The sequence below is a fragment of the Branchiostoma lanceolatum genome, chromosome 16 (genome assembly GCF_035083965.1).
Source record: "Branchiostoma lanceolatum isolate klBraLanc5 chromosome 16, klBraLanc5.hap2, whole genome shotgun sequence".
In the NCBI taxonomy this organism is placed as follows: domain Eukaryota; kingdom Metazoa; phylum Chordata; class Leptocardii; order Amphioxiformes; family Branchiostomatidae; genus Branchiostoma; species Branchiostoma lanceolatum.
In genome coordinates this window covers 1793704-1809972 of record NC_089737.1, presented here as the reverse complement: position 1 = coordinate 1809972, position 16269 = coordinate 1793704, and the positions used below count along the sequence as shown (strand labels likewise).

The 16269-nt window shown below is 40.7% G+C and overlaps 1 protein-coding gene and 1 long non-coding RNA gene across 6 annotated transcripts in view; one reads left to right on the top strand and one right to left on the bottom strand.

Moving 5' to 3' along the window:
• The window catches only part of LOC136421769 (protein O-mannosyl-transferase TMTC2-like), a 61778-nt gene that overhangs the window by 28801 nt on the left and 16708 nt on the right, over nt 1-16269 (top strand). For 2 of the 3 annotated variants that reach the window (XM_066409318.1, XM_066409319.1), the window contains exons 2-3: nt 135-726; nt 14487-15315. In XM_066409318.1, the coding sequence (XP_066265415.1) occupies nt 135-726; nt 14487-15315 (1421 nt within the window). The remainder of the gene's footprint in view (nt 1-134; nt 727-14486; nt 15316-16269) is intronic. The other variant, XM_066409320.1, reaches the window with a different exon arrangement.
• LOC136421770 (uncharacterized) lies at nt 42-6545 on the bottom strand. Of its 3 annotated transcripts, none has more exons than XR_010753503.1 (3): nt 6482-6545; nt 5611-5670; nt 42-524 (listed from the first exon to the last, which is right to left on the bottom strand). It is a non-coding gene; the product is annotated as an uncharacterized lncRNA (long non-coding RNA). The 3 variants fall into 3 exon arrangements; XR_010753504.1 differs by having other exon boundaries at nt 6429-6539; XR_010753505.1 differs by having other exon boundaries at nt 5611-5923; nt 6482-6532.

Sequence of the window (16269 nt, the reverse complement as noted above, 5' to 3'; positions counted from 1 at the left end):
TGTGCAGAAAATCATAACATTATTTTAGCAACATAGATGTAAATTGTTTTCCATGTTTATTTATTTATTGGTTCAGCATGTTGTTACATGCCAGGGTTCCATGTTGATATTCCTTTTTCTGTTTTTTTCCACAGCCGTGCAATACTGAAGAATCAAGATCTCCAACAAGAGACTCCTCTTACAGACCTTTTCTTCAATGACTTCTGGGGGACGCCGCTCACGCACAGCGGCAGCCACAAGTCCTACCGTCCTCTCTGCGTCATCTCTTTCCGAATCAACCACTACTTCGGCAAACTGAATCCGTGGGGATACCACTTCACAAATACCGTGCTTCATGCGGTAGTGACTGCGCTGTTCACGCATGTTGCCGGCCTCTTCTTGCAAAGAACTAGCGTAAAACTGCTCGCTGGCTTGCTGTTTGCCTCTCACCCTATTCACACGGAGGCTGTAGCAGGAGTTGTGGGGAGGGCTGACGTCGGAGCATGCCTCTTCTTCCTTCTTTCGTTCCTCTCCTACACAAGATACTGTCGACAGAGAGACAAGACCTTATCGAAAGAAGAGGTTGATGTGGTTAAGTGGCTATGGCTGTTGTGCAGCATGCTGTGTACTACAGCGAGCATGCTGACCAAGGAGCAGGGCATTACGGTGCTTGCTATCAATGCAGTTTACGATGTGTTCATATGCAGTCATCTACGGTTACAGGATCTTGTTCCTGCTTTGTATAAGGTAAGAGACGCTGTGATGTCTTTAAGTAATATGGGAATTTCTGTTAAGACTTCATGTACTGTCTTTCAGTTTCAGTATTAATATACAGTCAAAACTGCCCAAGACAACCACTCAGGACTGGTAAAATCTGGTCTATGTAGACAGGTGGTCACCATAGACAGGATTTTTAACCTATAGCACTCTGATGTAACCGTTTGGTACCCAATTCCCTGTTGGTTACAGAGTTAGACAGCAGGGAGAAGGTTAATGCTTGTGTCAATGGGAAAAATTAACTGAGGGACGCCCAAATAGTGGTCACATTAGCCAGGTGGTTCTTATGTAGAGGTGGTCACTTGTACAGGTTTGGCTGTATGTATTTCTTATAAATTTTATGACATTGACAATAGATCACATATCTACATGTATAACATGCCAGTCAATGTGTATACTGTATTTCCCTTTATCTTCACGGTAGCAAAATTTCACGGTGTAAGGAAAATGGACATTTTCATTGAACTTTAACTTCACAGAACGAATGTGTGAAGGAATAATGAATTATTACAATGGGTTTTTCATGGTGATGATATGTTCATGGTACAGAGGTGACAATGAAAACAGTGAACACTACTAGAAAGGCAACATTTTCAGGAAAATGCAGGATATACCCCTTCCATTACCTACACCTGAAATATGACATCCTTAGCATTGACTGTAATGGTATTATGAAGTTTCTGCATATATTATGCGAACGAGGTCTGCAATAGCATAATTTATGGTCAGTTGTATTCACCTTTCCTAAAGGTACCTACAACTCAAATATGACATCCGTAGCTTTTATGGCAAGGGATATGCATAAATTATGCATAAGGCCTTCATTATCATAATTTATGGCCAGGTATGCTGACCTTTCCTAAATGTACATACATCTCAAATATGACATCCCTAGCCTTGACAGTAGAGACAAGTACATGCCTAAATTATGCAAATAAGGCCAGCATTAGTATGATTTATGGCCAGGTGTGTTCACTTTTTCTAAAGGTACCTACATCTCAAATATGACATCCGTTGCTTTAATGGTGAGGAAAGTACAAGTTTATGCACACATTATGCAAATGGGGCCCTTATTAGCATAATTAATGGTCAGGTGTATTCACCTTTCCTAATGGTACCTACATCTGAAATATGACATCCGTAGCCTTTATGGTAAGGAAAATACAAGTTAATGCCTAAATTATGCAAATGAGGTCCGCATTAGTATAATTTATAGACAGGTGTGCTCACCTTTCCTAAAGGTACCTACATCCAGCGTTCCCGCCAGCCCAGGTTAAGAGTGTGTCCACCAAAATATAATATTGGGGGGGGGGGCAGCGCCAAATTTAGGGGGGTCCGGGGTGATTCTCCCCCGGGAAATTTTGGATCTTCAAGCCTTCAGAAACGCAATCTCCCGCATTTTGAGAGACAAATCATGCGATTGAGAGTGGTTGTTAGTGGTCCCTTTTACCGCCGCCATTGTCATTATCGGTGGCAGTGCTAACGAGAACGACCCAAAAATGTGCTTTTCAAAACGCAGGAAATCGGTAGATTATGTTGTCACCCGTTGTAGTTTACTTCTAAGTTCTAACACATTGTTTTACTTCAGAATATTCGTGTTTTGAGGTACGTGGATACCGACCAAGATTGATAATGAGCATGGAAAGTACTATTTAAGTCTTTGATTAGTTTGATAAAACCGGCTATCAGTTTTCATTTTATGTTCGATCGTTTGTTCTCGACCGGAGAGTTCGTTGTTATGTCACTAACACCGGTAGTTCTCGTGAACGTTACTAACAGGAAAAGGTAAGTAAACATGAGCTTACAAGTAATTTTCACAAGCAGGCCGTAGTTTATTAAAAAACATAACGTTCGTAACGTTACCGAGTACGAAACTAGGTGATTATCGGACGATATGCGATAAGTATAGAATCCATTTGTCGGTCAAAGAAGCATAAATTACCGTCACAAAAGTGAACATGACATCCAGGCCGGTTCAATGTTGGGTCGATCCTAGAAAATCAATGATCATCCAGTGGCAAAATCGTAGCTGCAAGGCAAACAGTCCTACAGGCGACAGCCATGGAAAAGAAAGTTGTGTCTCTACAGAAAAGCCGTGCGTTTTTCGGCTCCCAGTGACGACTCTCCATGCTTTCTTCATCCTGTACGTACCATTCTTTTTTTCCTAGATGTACGTAAAACTATGCTCATACTCGTGCAGTCATACTGCGAGCCAGAGATCAGGTCTTTGCGTCAATTTTCCAATAGCAAATTGAACGAAATCGCGACACAACTTTTGACAAGATGGCTGCACTGAGGTGTGTTCACCGCATCCAAACGTAAAAGAGGGAAATCACGATCACATTGTAAGTTGATAAACACAATGACATTTCTCTATATAAAATCGAAGGATTACAAGAAGTTGGGTGTGATTCTAATGAATTGTATTAGTTTCTGGGATATACATAATTTTTTTCATGTATCGATGTGCTTGCCGTGTGCTTTGTTACGTTGTGATGCTATCATCCTTCAGGTGTTTCATGATCATGTTTGGCGCGAACCTTTCGCCTGAGCTCGTCCCAGTTCATGATCAAGATATAAACGGCTTGTAAAATACTAATAGCGCCGCAAATATCTGTATGACTGTCATTAAAAAAGTACAATGAGGGCAACAACACGATATTTAGAGGCGCTCCTTGTTCGAGTGAATCTTGTGTACTGGCCCCGCGGCCGTAGGACCGTCGGCACTTCACTGAACTTCGGATCTTAGAGATTACGGGGGCGTGTCTCACTGGGGCCAGGGCCGCCCGGCGTGAGTTTGATGTTTTTAAGGCGTGCGGTGCTCCGCCCCTGGCCCTGGACTGCTAACAATTCGTAACAGAGAGCCCTGGAAGTACATCGTAGGCTTCTTTCTTACTAAATGAGCGGTTGTTCTAAGATTCTAGTTCCACTTGTGACAGAAATTAGCCTCCCTTCAAAATTTTGTTTGGACGGACTCAGCCCAGCTGAGTGCGTCTTTTCCAAAAAAAGTGCGTCCAAAGACGCACTGAGGTATGCCTGGCGGGAACGCTGCCTACATCTGAAATACGACATCCGTAGCCTTCGCGGTAAGGGATATGTGTAGATTATGCAAATGAGGCCCTCATTAGCATAATTTATGGCCAGGTGTTTTTGCCTTTCCTAAAGGTACCTACTTCTCAAATATGACATCTGTAGCTTTCATGGTATGGGGAATACAACTTTATGCGTAAATTATGCAAATATGGTCCTCATTAGCATAATTTATGGCCAGATGTATTCACCTTTCCTAAAGGTACCTACAACTCAAATATGACATCCGTAGCTTTCACGGTAAGGAAAATACAAGTTTCTGCATAGATTATGCAAATGAGGTCCTCATTAGCATAATTCATGGCCAGGTGCATTAACCTCTCTTAAGGTACCTACATCTCAAATCTGACATCCGTAGCTTTCATGGTAAGGGAAATACAAGTTTATGCCTAAATTATGCAAATGAGGTCCGCATTAGCATAATTTATGGCCAGGTGTGTTCGCCTTTCCTAAAGGTACCCACAACTCAAATGTGACATCCATAGCTTTTACGGTAAGGAAAAAACAAGTTTATGCATAAATTATGCAAATGAGTCCTCATTAGCATAATTTATGGCCAGATGTATTCACCTTTCCTAAAGGTACCTACATCTCAAATATGACATCTGCAGCTTTAATGGCAAGGGAAATACAAGTTTATGCATAAATTATGCAAATGAGGTCCTCATTAGCATAATTTATGGCCAGGTGTGTTTGCCTTTCCTAAAGGTACCTACATCTCAAATATGACATCTGCAGCTTTTACAGTAAGGGAAATACACGTTTATGCATAAATTATGCAAATGAGGTCCTCATTAGCATAAGTTATGTCCAGGTGCATTCACATTTCCTAAAGGTACCTACATCTCAAAGATGACATCCGCAGCTCTTACGGTAAGGGAAATACAAGTTAATGCATAGATTATGCAAATTAGGTCCTCATTAGCATAATCTATTGTCAGGTGTATTCACCTTTCCTATAGGTACCTACATCTCAAATATAACATCCGTACCATGTTACATATAGTACATATAACTTTCTGCAACATCATTAGTAGAGCTTACCACCGCACATCTACTTGGTTTTTGGCAGCAGAAGAAGAAGAAGAAGAACAGGCAAGCAAAAACAGTATATCCCCCTTCCCACTGGAAGGGGAATATAATAAAGTTACAGTGAAAGAAACAAGAGTTACGGTATTGGTTCTGAGACGTTAACAGTTTGCAGGGGTCTTCACTTCAGGTTCTAGAGGGAGATTTATTTGTTCAGGTCAGTGGATTGCAGCAGAGTTTGTTGTCTGTCTGTAGTAGCAGTCTTACCCCTGATAGCCCACTCTCTATCTATGTTAGGGTATGTTGGACATTCCTAATACACTGTATCAGGGCTCGAAATACTGGGTGCATGTGCACCTTTGTGCACCCAAAGTTGGAGCTGTACACCTAATTTTTGACTGTGGTTATACCAGTGCACCTAGATAGTTTTGTAGGCTAAATATAGATTAGAGGGACTATTGTACACTTGAAGTAGTTACAGAATATATTTGAAATCTTCTTCTTCTTCATCAGAAAATTCAAAAAGCATTAAATATAACCTTTGTTTGAATTTAGCTTTAGAATCTCTTATTGAAGCTCTTAAGAAATGCAGTAGGATTTGTGAATGCATTTTGATGACATTCTACTTTATTTTATGTTGTGCACTCTAAATTTTTTTCTCCTAAGTTTCTAGGTGAAATGCACCAGTGCACCAATTCCCAAGAATGAATTTCAAGCCCTGCTTTACTGTCTTACCTGATGGTTGAAATCTGGGAGTCGTTTCTTGTCTATCACTGTGTTCGTCGTATTACTGAGCTGTTGCAGATGAGAGGATGCAGATGGTGTTATGTCTTTTAACGGGCTGCCAAGGTCAAGAAGGACTAAAGTCTTAACCATGGCTTCTTAAGAAGATCCTTGTATGTCAGCAGCTAGACCAACCACCAAGACTTCTGTGACTCAAGGTTACATAACACTGCTCACTTGGGATCTGGGGATTCATTTTGAAGATCACAAGGCAGGGCTGTAGAGCCAGCAGTGTCATTCCATCATTGTTTTTTACACAATTGTGCTGCGTATGATAGAAAAATTCAAAATACAAAATTGGCAAGTATAAGATATAGAAATATTTGAACCATTCCCAACTAACAGCCTGGAAATTCAATAATAATTGGAAATTTGTATATGATGATCTAAAAAAAATGTCCTTTTTCCTGTTAGATTAAGGATTTTCTCGTCAACAGGAATTTGGACGACAGAAAAAAAATTCAAACTGGCAAGAGCCCAGCTAGCTGTCACAAGGGCATTGTCATAGGGTTTAATTAGAAGCCTTGTATGTCAGGAAGTTTCAAAACTTCCCATTTTTCTGAGTTTCAATTGTCTCCCCTATATTCAAGTTCTCTTGCACCTCCTGAAGAAGAAATGTTCTGACAGCCCCCATTCATTTTTGTTTATATAAAATCCACAGGATCTACATGGATCCTTTTACTGGTAGCTAACTTGTTTTTCAACAACTACGACCTTGGACCCAAGCATATTCAAACAAAACAAACTATCCCCCCCCCCCCCATGCTAACTTGAAATTCCAGTGGCTGTACAATCAACACGGTCTCTGGTATCCTCCCATTACCTTTGCCAGACATAACAGACACCTTCTAATGGCCGGCGCACAAAGGCTTACCTTCTCCCTGAACCTTGGGCATGACCTCCCAGCATGCTCCTGTGTTAGCAGAGTCAAGTTTATGGTGCAGAAGGATGCCCTCCGTCACTCAGAGCAAACGGAAGGTCTGTAAAAGAGAGCCTTCCTGTTTATGCTTGAAAGAAACAACTTGGGAGCCATTATTTACCGTGAACTGCTATGATTACAAAACAGAGGAAGGGATTAAAACAAGAAATGCTACCGATTCTGAGAGCCGAGTAAAAGTCCTGTATGAAGGGGCTGGGTGGAAACTTGGTGAGATGCGTGATCGAATGACTTTTTCTTTATATCATCAATATATACACATGATGTACACATGTAAGTCCAATATCTGTTAACAGAAAACAATTCTTTTTTTTCGTTTCTGATAAAATCAAGCAATAAATAAATAAGCCAACAAAAATATGCCTGGGTGTGTTTTTTTGGGGTCTTTTTTCTTTTCTTTTCTTTTCTTGAAATTGCAAAGAATGCAAGTGGAAGTGCAGTTTTCGTATTTTCACTGTGATTGCATGGAATAAGTCCGTCAGTGTTTTCTGCTTTCCTTGAATCCTTCCCAGACCATATTCTGGTCAGGTGTTTAAATTGAAGTAGTGTGAACAATGAAGTAGCTTTTTGGCTACCAATTCTCTACTAGACTGGTTACTGTGTTAGGCAGCAGGGAGAAGGTTAACATGTACCTTTTGGCCTAGCTTGTCCATCCTGAACTTGAATCACCATAGGCTGTAGTACTTTTCTAGCAGTAGATAAGGCTGTAATTTTGTTGTTATTGTTGTGCCTTAGTTTAACCATGGCTTTGTACCATGAGGTTCCATGAATATCTCTGGTGCCCATTTGCAGAAGTGGAATAAGCTGAAAAACAAGGACCTACTGGAGGGAAACTACCTGTGGATTTACCACCCTGATGCAATATGGATCCCATTTAAACTTAATCCACAAAGTCCTTTACACTTGGGAGATCAAAGAACACATACAAAAGTCTCCCTACGTCCTCTGAATTACAGGAAAGATTTTGATTTAGAAACAATTCTTCCTGCTGAGAGTTAGAGTAACTGTATTAGCCAGGGTTTAATTTGCTGCATGTCTTTCATCAGTTGACTTTGTCCTTGACAGAGTGTTTCCCTTGCAGAGGTTCGGTTTCAAACTTCCTCGCTTGCCCCATTAGTTGCCACAAAATCCTCAACAGTTAGTCTGGCCAATTTGGTGTCTCCAGAGATGGTACAAGCTGTGCTAGACTGATATGATCCCTGGCGTTGATTGGTTCAATGCCTGTGCCACACACACACAAATAATTAGGGGAAGAGAAGTGAACTGCACAGAATGTTTATTGTCTTCAGGATTTACCAAGCATGCCGGAAAGTAAAGTCAACGGGAAAGTTTACTTGAAACTTCATCATGCAGAACAGGTTCTAATCACCATCTGTAACTAAGAGCTTTCTGGTAGTTAGCTGCCTCTAATCTAAATTCTACTGATACATATGATTACTTTTATAAAAGTTTGCTGTTTTCATCCAGTTTAAAGAATATTTCTATACTTAGATATTTAAGTTAATACCTATTTTTGCATGAATATTGGTTGAATTCTGACACTGTTATTTAGTATCTTCCCTCACAGCTGTTTAGTATCAAGTCACAATTTCATGCTCAAGGTCAACAAAGATGAAGGCCATGAACAGTTTTCGCAGGCTCTTTTGTCTTCATTAGAAATGACAGTCTGTTAAAAATGCAGAGGTTTGACAGTATAGCGCCTTCTAGACTCTCCTTTGTGCAAAGATTTTAGGACGTTCTGTTGTTTTACAGTTGAAAGTGTTGCAGCAGCTGAAAATACTTGGACAATCCTTCCATTTTCCATTTCTAAGTTTTGAGTTTGTTTTCTTGTCTGCCTTAAAGTTTTTAGTTATAAGAACTGTTGTTACCAAAGACAATTTCAGGTGGAAAGTAAGCCTCATTAAGTCCCCGATTTAAGTGACAAGATTTGTTAAAATCACAAGCAGACATTTTGCAATGACCTTGATGTGGAGGTTAGCCATAGTACATAAAATTATTTTAACAGAAGTTTGTTGTTTTCACGCCTTTTAAAATAATTTCATAATTAGATTTTTAAAGTTAATACTTATTTTTGAAACTGTTATCCAAAGTAAATTTTAGTTGGAAACTGGAAAGTAAGCCTCATAAAGTCCCTGTTAAAACTAGAAAGACAACATTTTCAAGAAAATGAAGGATATTACCCTCCCATTACTTACACCTCAGATATGACATCCATCCGACGGCTGATTAAGCTATGGGAGATAGTGAGTGAGTGAGTGAGCATAGGGAAATACATGTTTCTGCATAAATTATGCAAATGAGGTCTTCATTAGCATAATTTCTGTCCAGGTGTATGCCCCTTTCCAAAAGGTACCTATATCTTATATGGCATCCATAGCATCCGTAAGGGAAATAAACTTTTCTGCATAAATTATGCAAATGCAGTCCTCATTAGCATCATCTATGTCCAGGTGTATTCATCATTCCTAAAGGTACCTACATGTCAAATATGGCATCTGTAGCATGTATTGTAATGGGAATACAAGTTCCTGCATAACTTATGCAAATGAGGTCCTCATTAGCATAATTTATGTCCAGGTGTATTCACCTTTCCTATAGGTACCTACATCTCAACTATGACATCAGTTGCTCATGAATAATTAATGAGCTAGCCTTATTTGGCACAAACAGCCGTTATTTGTTATCTGAACCCAAAGTAGCGTGTAAGACGTACCACGTACCATAAGGTACATATAACTTTCTGCAATACCATTAGTAGAGCTACAACCCCGCATCTACTTGGTTTTTGACAGAAGAAGAAGAAGAGGAAGAAGAGGAAGAAAGATGAAGACGAACAGGCAAGCAAAAACAGTATATTCCCTCCCTACTGGAAGGGAATATAATGATAAGCAGACATTCTGCAACCTTGATGCGGAGGCTAGCCATAATACCATAACAGAAGTTAACCCTAACACCTGCTGAATGTATATTTTGCCCACAAGGAGGGACAAAAGGCACCCGGATACTTCACACCATTGGAAACATTCTTTTCAGCCTGTGCAGGACATATAACATTGAGAAAAGTAGATATAACAATCTGAAAATGTCCCATACATTGTGTATACACATCTCCCCTAGCTTCTTTGTGGTCCATCCAGGGCTGTCTCCAGGACCCCAACCTCTGTCCTGGGATGGAAGTCAGTTTGTTCGGATGCAAGAAAAGTTTCACCAGGCTAGGCCTGTCTGAAAAATCTGAACTTCATGGCAGGACATTGTGGAAGAAAATTGATTTTCCTCAGCTTGAAAGTTAAATGACACATTTAGAGCTAAAAAAATGGGCTCCCATAGAAATGAGAGGGATGGAAAAAAATTGAAGCTGTCGGCATATCTTTTTGCATATTATACAAGAAAGGAAATGCTGAAAAGATGTGTAAAATAATGCAGATGATTTGATCACACATTTCCTGTGAGATTTAATATCTAAAACAACCCAGAAGTCCTTGGTGCCTCAAACACACTGTGCTTAGATGTCCTGATTAATGGCCATCAAGGTCAAAGTTTATCCCAACCTGGACCGAACTTATCTCCTCCCAGTGGTCGATCTGACCCCCATTTTACAGCGCTGCAGGTTCTGCAAAACAATTGCCCCCCTCCCGCCCTTTCTCTCAGGCAGCTGCCATAAATCACAGGAGAGTTTGCCGATCTAGGTGAGGTTCTTGGTGGAGGGTCTGCAAGCCTTTTTCTGTGAGGTGTAGCAAGCTATTTTAATTCACAGTCAATGTAGCCAGCCCGCTTTCATTCAATGTTAAGCGTTGTCGGAAATCGTGAAGCCTAGTAATGGTCTCTTTAATTCCACGTACTACGTTATTTGTTATATCCTGAAATTGAATGCGTTATTGACAAATTGAATAGAAATAGAATAGAAAACGAGATTGACCAAAAAATCACAATGGAGCGTCTTGTGTTGGTGTCTGCAGACTAGTTTTGCCAGATACCCCATGAAATCGAGAGGAAATGCAACAACAACTTAATCATACCATTGAGTGTTGCAGGCCTTCCTGAATTTACCAGTCAGCAATGCCAACCCTCCTAAATTTACTGTGAACCTTTAGCACACTGAAGTAGCCATTTGGCACCCCAATCTCTATTGGTTACAGTCACTGTGGTAGCCAGCAGGTTGAAGGTTTTATTGCCAGGATCCCCCCATGCAGACCCTCTCTCATGCAGCTGCGGTAAATCACAGGAAAGTTTCCCCTAGGCAGGGATGAGGCGTTAGTGATTTCAGCTGCAGAGATGTCCATGGGAAATAGCCTTACTATACAGAAACTGTTTCCATGTGCTAAGTCTGGTTTGATTGGAAATGAAGGGCTGGAAATACTGGGTGCATGTGCTTGATATTTTGTACTACTTACGAACTTGCCATACATGGTGCCTGCTACATTTGTTGTGCAATAAAGTTTGAATTTGAAAAGTTTGAATTTGAATTTACTGTGCACCTTTTTTTCATCCAGAATTGGAGCTGTGCACCTAATTTTGACTGGGTGCATCTTGAACCTAGCACTTTGTGTAGATTATGACCCCATTCACACTCAAAAAGTTTAATCAGATTAAACGTATTATCGCGATAGAATTGATCTGATCGCGATTGATTTTTGCAGTGTGAACGCTCCGGATCGCGATAGATTTTCCCTGGATCGGATTATTCGCATCGACCTCCCGGAGGTAGTTTGGGGAGGATTAATCCAATCCTCTCCTATCAAATATCGAGTGTGAACGCAAACTACGATTGATTCACGCAAACTACGATTGATACGCCGGGTGTTCCGGGCGTGAGGTCATGCATCCAGGTACGTGGGGTCATAGTTCGCATCACACGGGAAAACAAACCCAAGCCACACAGGTCAGATCGCTCCGTCTTGTTTTGTCAGCGTCAACAATGCCCCGCAAGACGGATACAACAACTTCAACTTCAGGCAGGTGGGGCCATGAGGAGACGAAGGTCCTAATCGCAATCTGGGGAAAGGAGGAGGTACAGGCAAAACTCGGTAAATGCCACCGAAAGAGGGACATTTACTAGGGGATCACTGACGGCATGGCCAAGCACGGATTCGAGCGGACCCACAAGCAGGTCGCTAACAAAATCAAAAACCTCATGTAGATGTACCGCAAGATCATGGACCACAACAACAACACCAGCGACAGAGGTAGAAAGACGATGCAAACGCAGCGTGCTTCAGTGGAACTCAAAGCACAGCGTACTTTAATCCACTTGACGAAAAGCGGTGTGAACTCAAAAATCAATCGCGATCGGTTTAATTCTATCGCGGTAAATGTTTAATCCGATGCATTTTTTTGAGTGTGAACAGGGTCTATGTGTGTGTTGGTACTATAGTACAAACTGTCAGTAGTACACAGCATGTTCTTTCAGAAGGAATTATAAAAACTTAGTTATATTACATGTTTAGTCAGCCAAGCTCTAAAGTGGAGATGTAGGGTTTGTAATTAGATTTTGCTGACATTTTACTTTATGTTGTGCGCCCAAGATTTTCGAGCCTCGAAATGTTCTACCCCCAAGCTAAATCCTGTCCCTGCATCAGAAAGGCATTGCACAGTGACCTGAGAAGAGGGAAATGATTGATGAGTAGGATAAGTGTTGCCCTGAGCTGGTGCATCTCCAGTTACCTGTACTTTATCTCTGGAATATCAGCATCCAAAATTGTCTGCAGGTGGAATTCTGTGGTAGATGGATTGAAGATTGTAGCTTTTACTGTGGTAACGTTACAATTTTATTGTATGTATTGTGAAACTAATCTCAATATACAGTATCAGTATTATACAGTCAAAACTTCCCAAGAAGACCACTCAGGGGACTGATAAAAAATCTGGTCTATGTGGACAGGTGGTCATTAGGTACAGGATTCTTAATGAAAAATTATCTAAGGGACCACCAAAAAGTGGTCACATTGGCCAGATGGTCTTTATGTAGAGGTGGCACAGGTTTAACTGTATGTTGAGAAAAAGAAAGATTATGAATTTGATAAGTCTTTTAGGTCGTCTTTGGTTATGAAGCTTTATTAGATAACTATACATAGATAGCTATAAGCTAATGAAATACCAGTCATTATTTGCATACCAAGATGGTCCTCTAAGAGTGATAATATATTTTTTTTAAAGATTTCATCCGAAGTGACTTTATCAGATAATTCTTACATCAACATTTAAAAGAATTCATCACTCAGATTAAAAATCTTATGTCCCTTGCCAGCAGTCAACCTCAAAAAAGGCTAGGGTCGATCGCCAGGTTTTTACTTGACTAGGGTTGGTTGTGTAACCAGAAAGCAGAAACACAACATTTCTTATCCTAGGCCTACATGATTTTCATTGGTGAGTTAGCAGCGTGCCCCAAAGTTGTTTACATCTCCCTAACTGAGTGAAGGGGAAATAATTGGGTAAAATGGGTAAGTGTGATTGGCTGTATGTCATACTGCTAAATGACTTCTGGCCCAGCTGGACTGTATAAACTGTACAAGGTAATGGATAGAGGTCAGCCTCCTCCTCAAGGGGAGACTGAGCACCCTGATGTGAGGGTGTGATAGGGGTTTCTGAACTACATGTACAGTTGAAGACCCGAAACATACTGGGAAAATTTTCTGGACGTACGACAATGACGTGTGAGAATGTACGTCACCTTTTTTTCTGGGTGTGAACCTGCCCCACACAAGGTACGTCAGGCATTTTTATGGCGTGTATGACTTTGTCGTACGTTACATCCAGGGTGAACATACGACGAAATCGTCATTGTCCCACATCATTGTCGTACATCCAGAATTTTCCCAGTGTGTATGGGGTCTAAGTAAAACAAAAAGCTAGTATGCAATTCCGATAGTCACTGATGAAAGGTACAGGATGCTATTTTTGTATCCATCTGCTTGAGTAACTTTTGTATTATGTATCTTATAACTTGAATGACTAACCTTCGTCGATGTCACAGTCTGGCATTTGGACTGAATTCTTTTGACTTTTTGCCATGGTTACATTTGATTTAAAGATTGGAAAACAATATATAAAAAGTTTGTTTTGGGTTTCAAGAAGACCTCCTTGGTGATCCTTGCATGGGAGCTCTTTTCACTAAGTGTCCTGTGGCAGACTTGTCAGAAGACTTCACAGTAGACCATTCCAAATTGCTGGAAGGTGGTAATTGAGAATGATATACTGTTATAAGTTCAACAAATGAACACTGCCTCTACTTTTTTAGATGAATTGAGTATTTATCCTTTTAGATTAGATTCTGTGATTGGAATTGTAAAGAACTGTGTCACTAAAGTGTACTTATAATTTTCATTTGCAAAATTTCCTTTGACAGCTACAACCACAACCAGATGCCAAACACAATGTCAAAGTGTACAAGTCCATTTGGGTAGTTTGACTTACATTGTACCTTTAGGAGTGATCAAGTTGAGAAAACCTTGAGAAAGTACAGTGATGGCAGTCACCTGAACTGTTATGAAAATATGGCTTTACTCTCTGTATCGATGCCACTGAACATGCTTCAAATGCGTTGATGAAGGTTAGACATCCAGGTAATAAGATACATGAATAATTTCATCAGGTTGGTAATTATAAAAGGACTGTATATCAAAGTTCTTTATTTACGAAAAGGAGTTACAACAACTGTAACTCCCTGGTTGTAAACAAAGAACTTAGTTATATACATGTAGGAGCCAGACTAAGCAGTTTTTACATTACTCGTGCTCCCTGTACATTGTATGTCATATTTGTGGTCCCCTAGCAGCTTCCTCTCAAACTACATTATCTATCTCATCTTCCTTTTAGTTTTACTGTTTGTGTGTTTTGCACTCTCATCCTATAGTTACTTTCAAAATGACTTATGTCAAATACTTTCGTTTTGCAGGAAAAACACAGGAATGTCCGGGAAGGTGTCCTAGCAACTGCAGCATGCGGTGCACTCCTACTAGGATTCCGTGTCTACTTTATGGGAAACAAACCCCCGGAATTCGCACCCTCGGACAACCCAGCGTCAGATTCCGACAGCTTTTTAGCTAGAACTTTGACCTTTAACCTATTACCTTCGCTGAATATGTTGTTGCTTCTTTATCCACGGCTGCTAAGTTTTGATTGGTCGATGGATGCAATTCCCCTGGTGGAATCCATATGGGACGTGCGTAACCTCTGCACTTTGACCTTCTATTTGACCTTGGCAGTTATTGCCATGCATTGTATCATAGAGATCAGTAGAACTCCACAGATGGAACATAGTGCGAAAAGTAACGGAGTCGCTCACAATGCGGTATACGGAAACGGTATCACGGAGCACAAACACTCGCCGTCGTCTAGAAAACACTCCAATAACTCGTCGCCGACTTCGGTCCCTAAGACAGTCAATGCGAGACATTCCACGGAGACAAGATCACTCCACATTCTGGTGCTTTCCGTGGCCGTCATGGTGTTTCCCTTTGTTCCCGCGTCAAACTTGTTCTTCTACGTGGGATTCGTGATAGCGGAGCGGGTGCTGTACATTCCGAGCATGGGGTTCTGTCTGCTGGTAGCGGAGGGGATCCACCTACTGTACAAGTCGACAGGAAGGGCGTGGCGGAAGGTGGTCGTCGTAGCAACGGTGATGCTGGTTGTGCTGTATAGCGCGAGGACGGTGGTGAGAAACGAAGACTGGCACGACGAAGAGGCGCTGTACCGCTCTGGCATTAAAGTCAACCCAGCGAAAGGTACAACACTTTATAACTGTAAATACATCTAAGTTCGCGTAGTTTTACCTTTGCGGTAGGAAGAAAATGGTGTGTTTGCGGTGGTTTTAAGTTTGCGTTTGAAACAATTGTAGTGCTAGTCATAAATTTTGCCGTGGTTTTAAGTTTGCGCTAAAGAGTTCACAGCAAAAACGGAACATGTCAGATAAGGATGTTAAAACCCTTACTCTCACCTCTCAAATAGAAGTACCCCCTAGAATAGAAGTACCCCCCGGACAAATCTTCAAAATCTAATATAAGTACCCCTTGAAATATAAGTACCCCCGGAAAGTTTCAAAACTGACAGTCAAGGTAAACTGTGTCCATATAACTGTCCGAGGGAAATAAGATGATAAACAGGTAGGTTATATCTATTCAATTATGCCTCAGGACCATACCTATTAAGTATATAGATATTGAACAGAATAACTGTACATAGCTTGTTCAAATCATGATGATCTTCCTCACCACTTTGATAAGATATAATAGTAATGTTGAAAAATTGGGCATAGGTTCCCCGCTATGATCCCTAACCGGGGGCCACGGTGCTTTCAAATTCAACAAGTGAAAATGTACATGACACATGCATTTTCTACTTGGAACTTGAAGCAAGTGATCAAAGAAAATTGTTGTACATGTATATCATCTAAAATTACTGACAATCAGTGACAGACACTGACAATGTGACATATAACAAAAATCATCAGGTAGCTACTAATGTACCTGATCATATTTTCTGAAGACATCACCCCAAAAAAATCTAATATGAACACACTCCCTCCACAGGAAAGGTTTAGGTCTATAAACTTTTGCTCCATAGCGTCGAAAACAAAGTTTTTGTGAGACGCTCGGATTTCGAGTTCCCGCGGTAAAGCCCACAATATTGAACAGAGATCGACTGTAAAAGTAGCCCAACGTCCTAGGCCGCACATACGC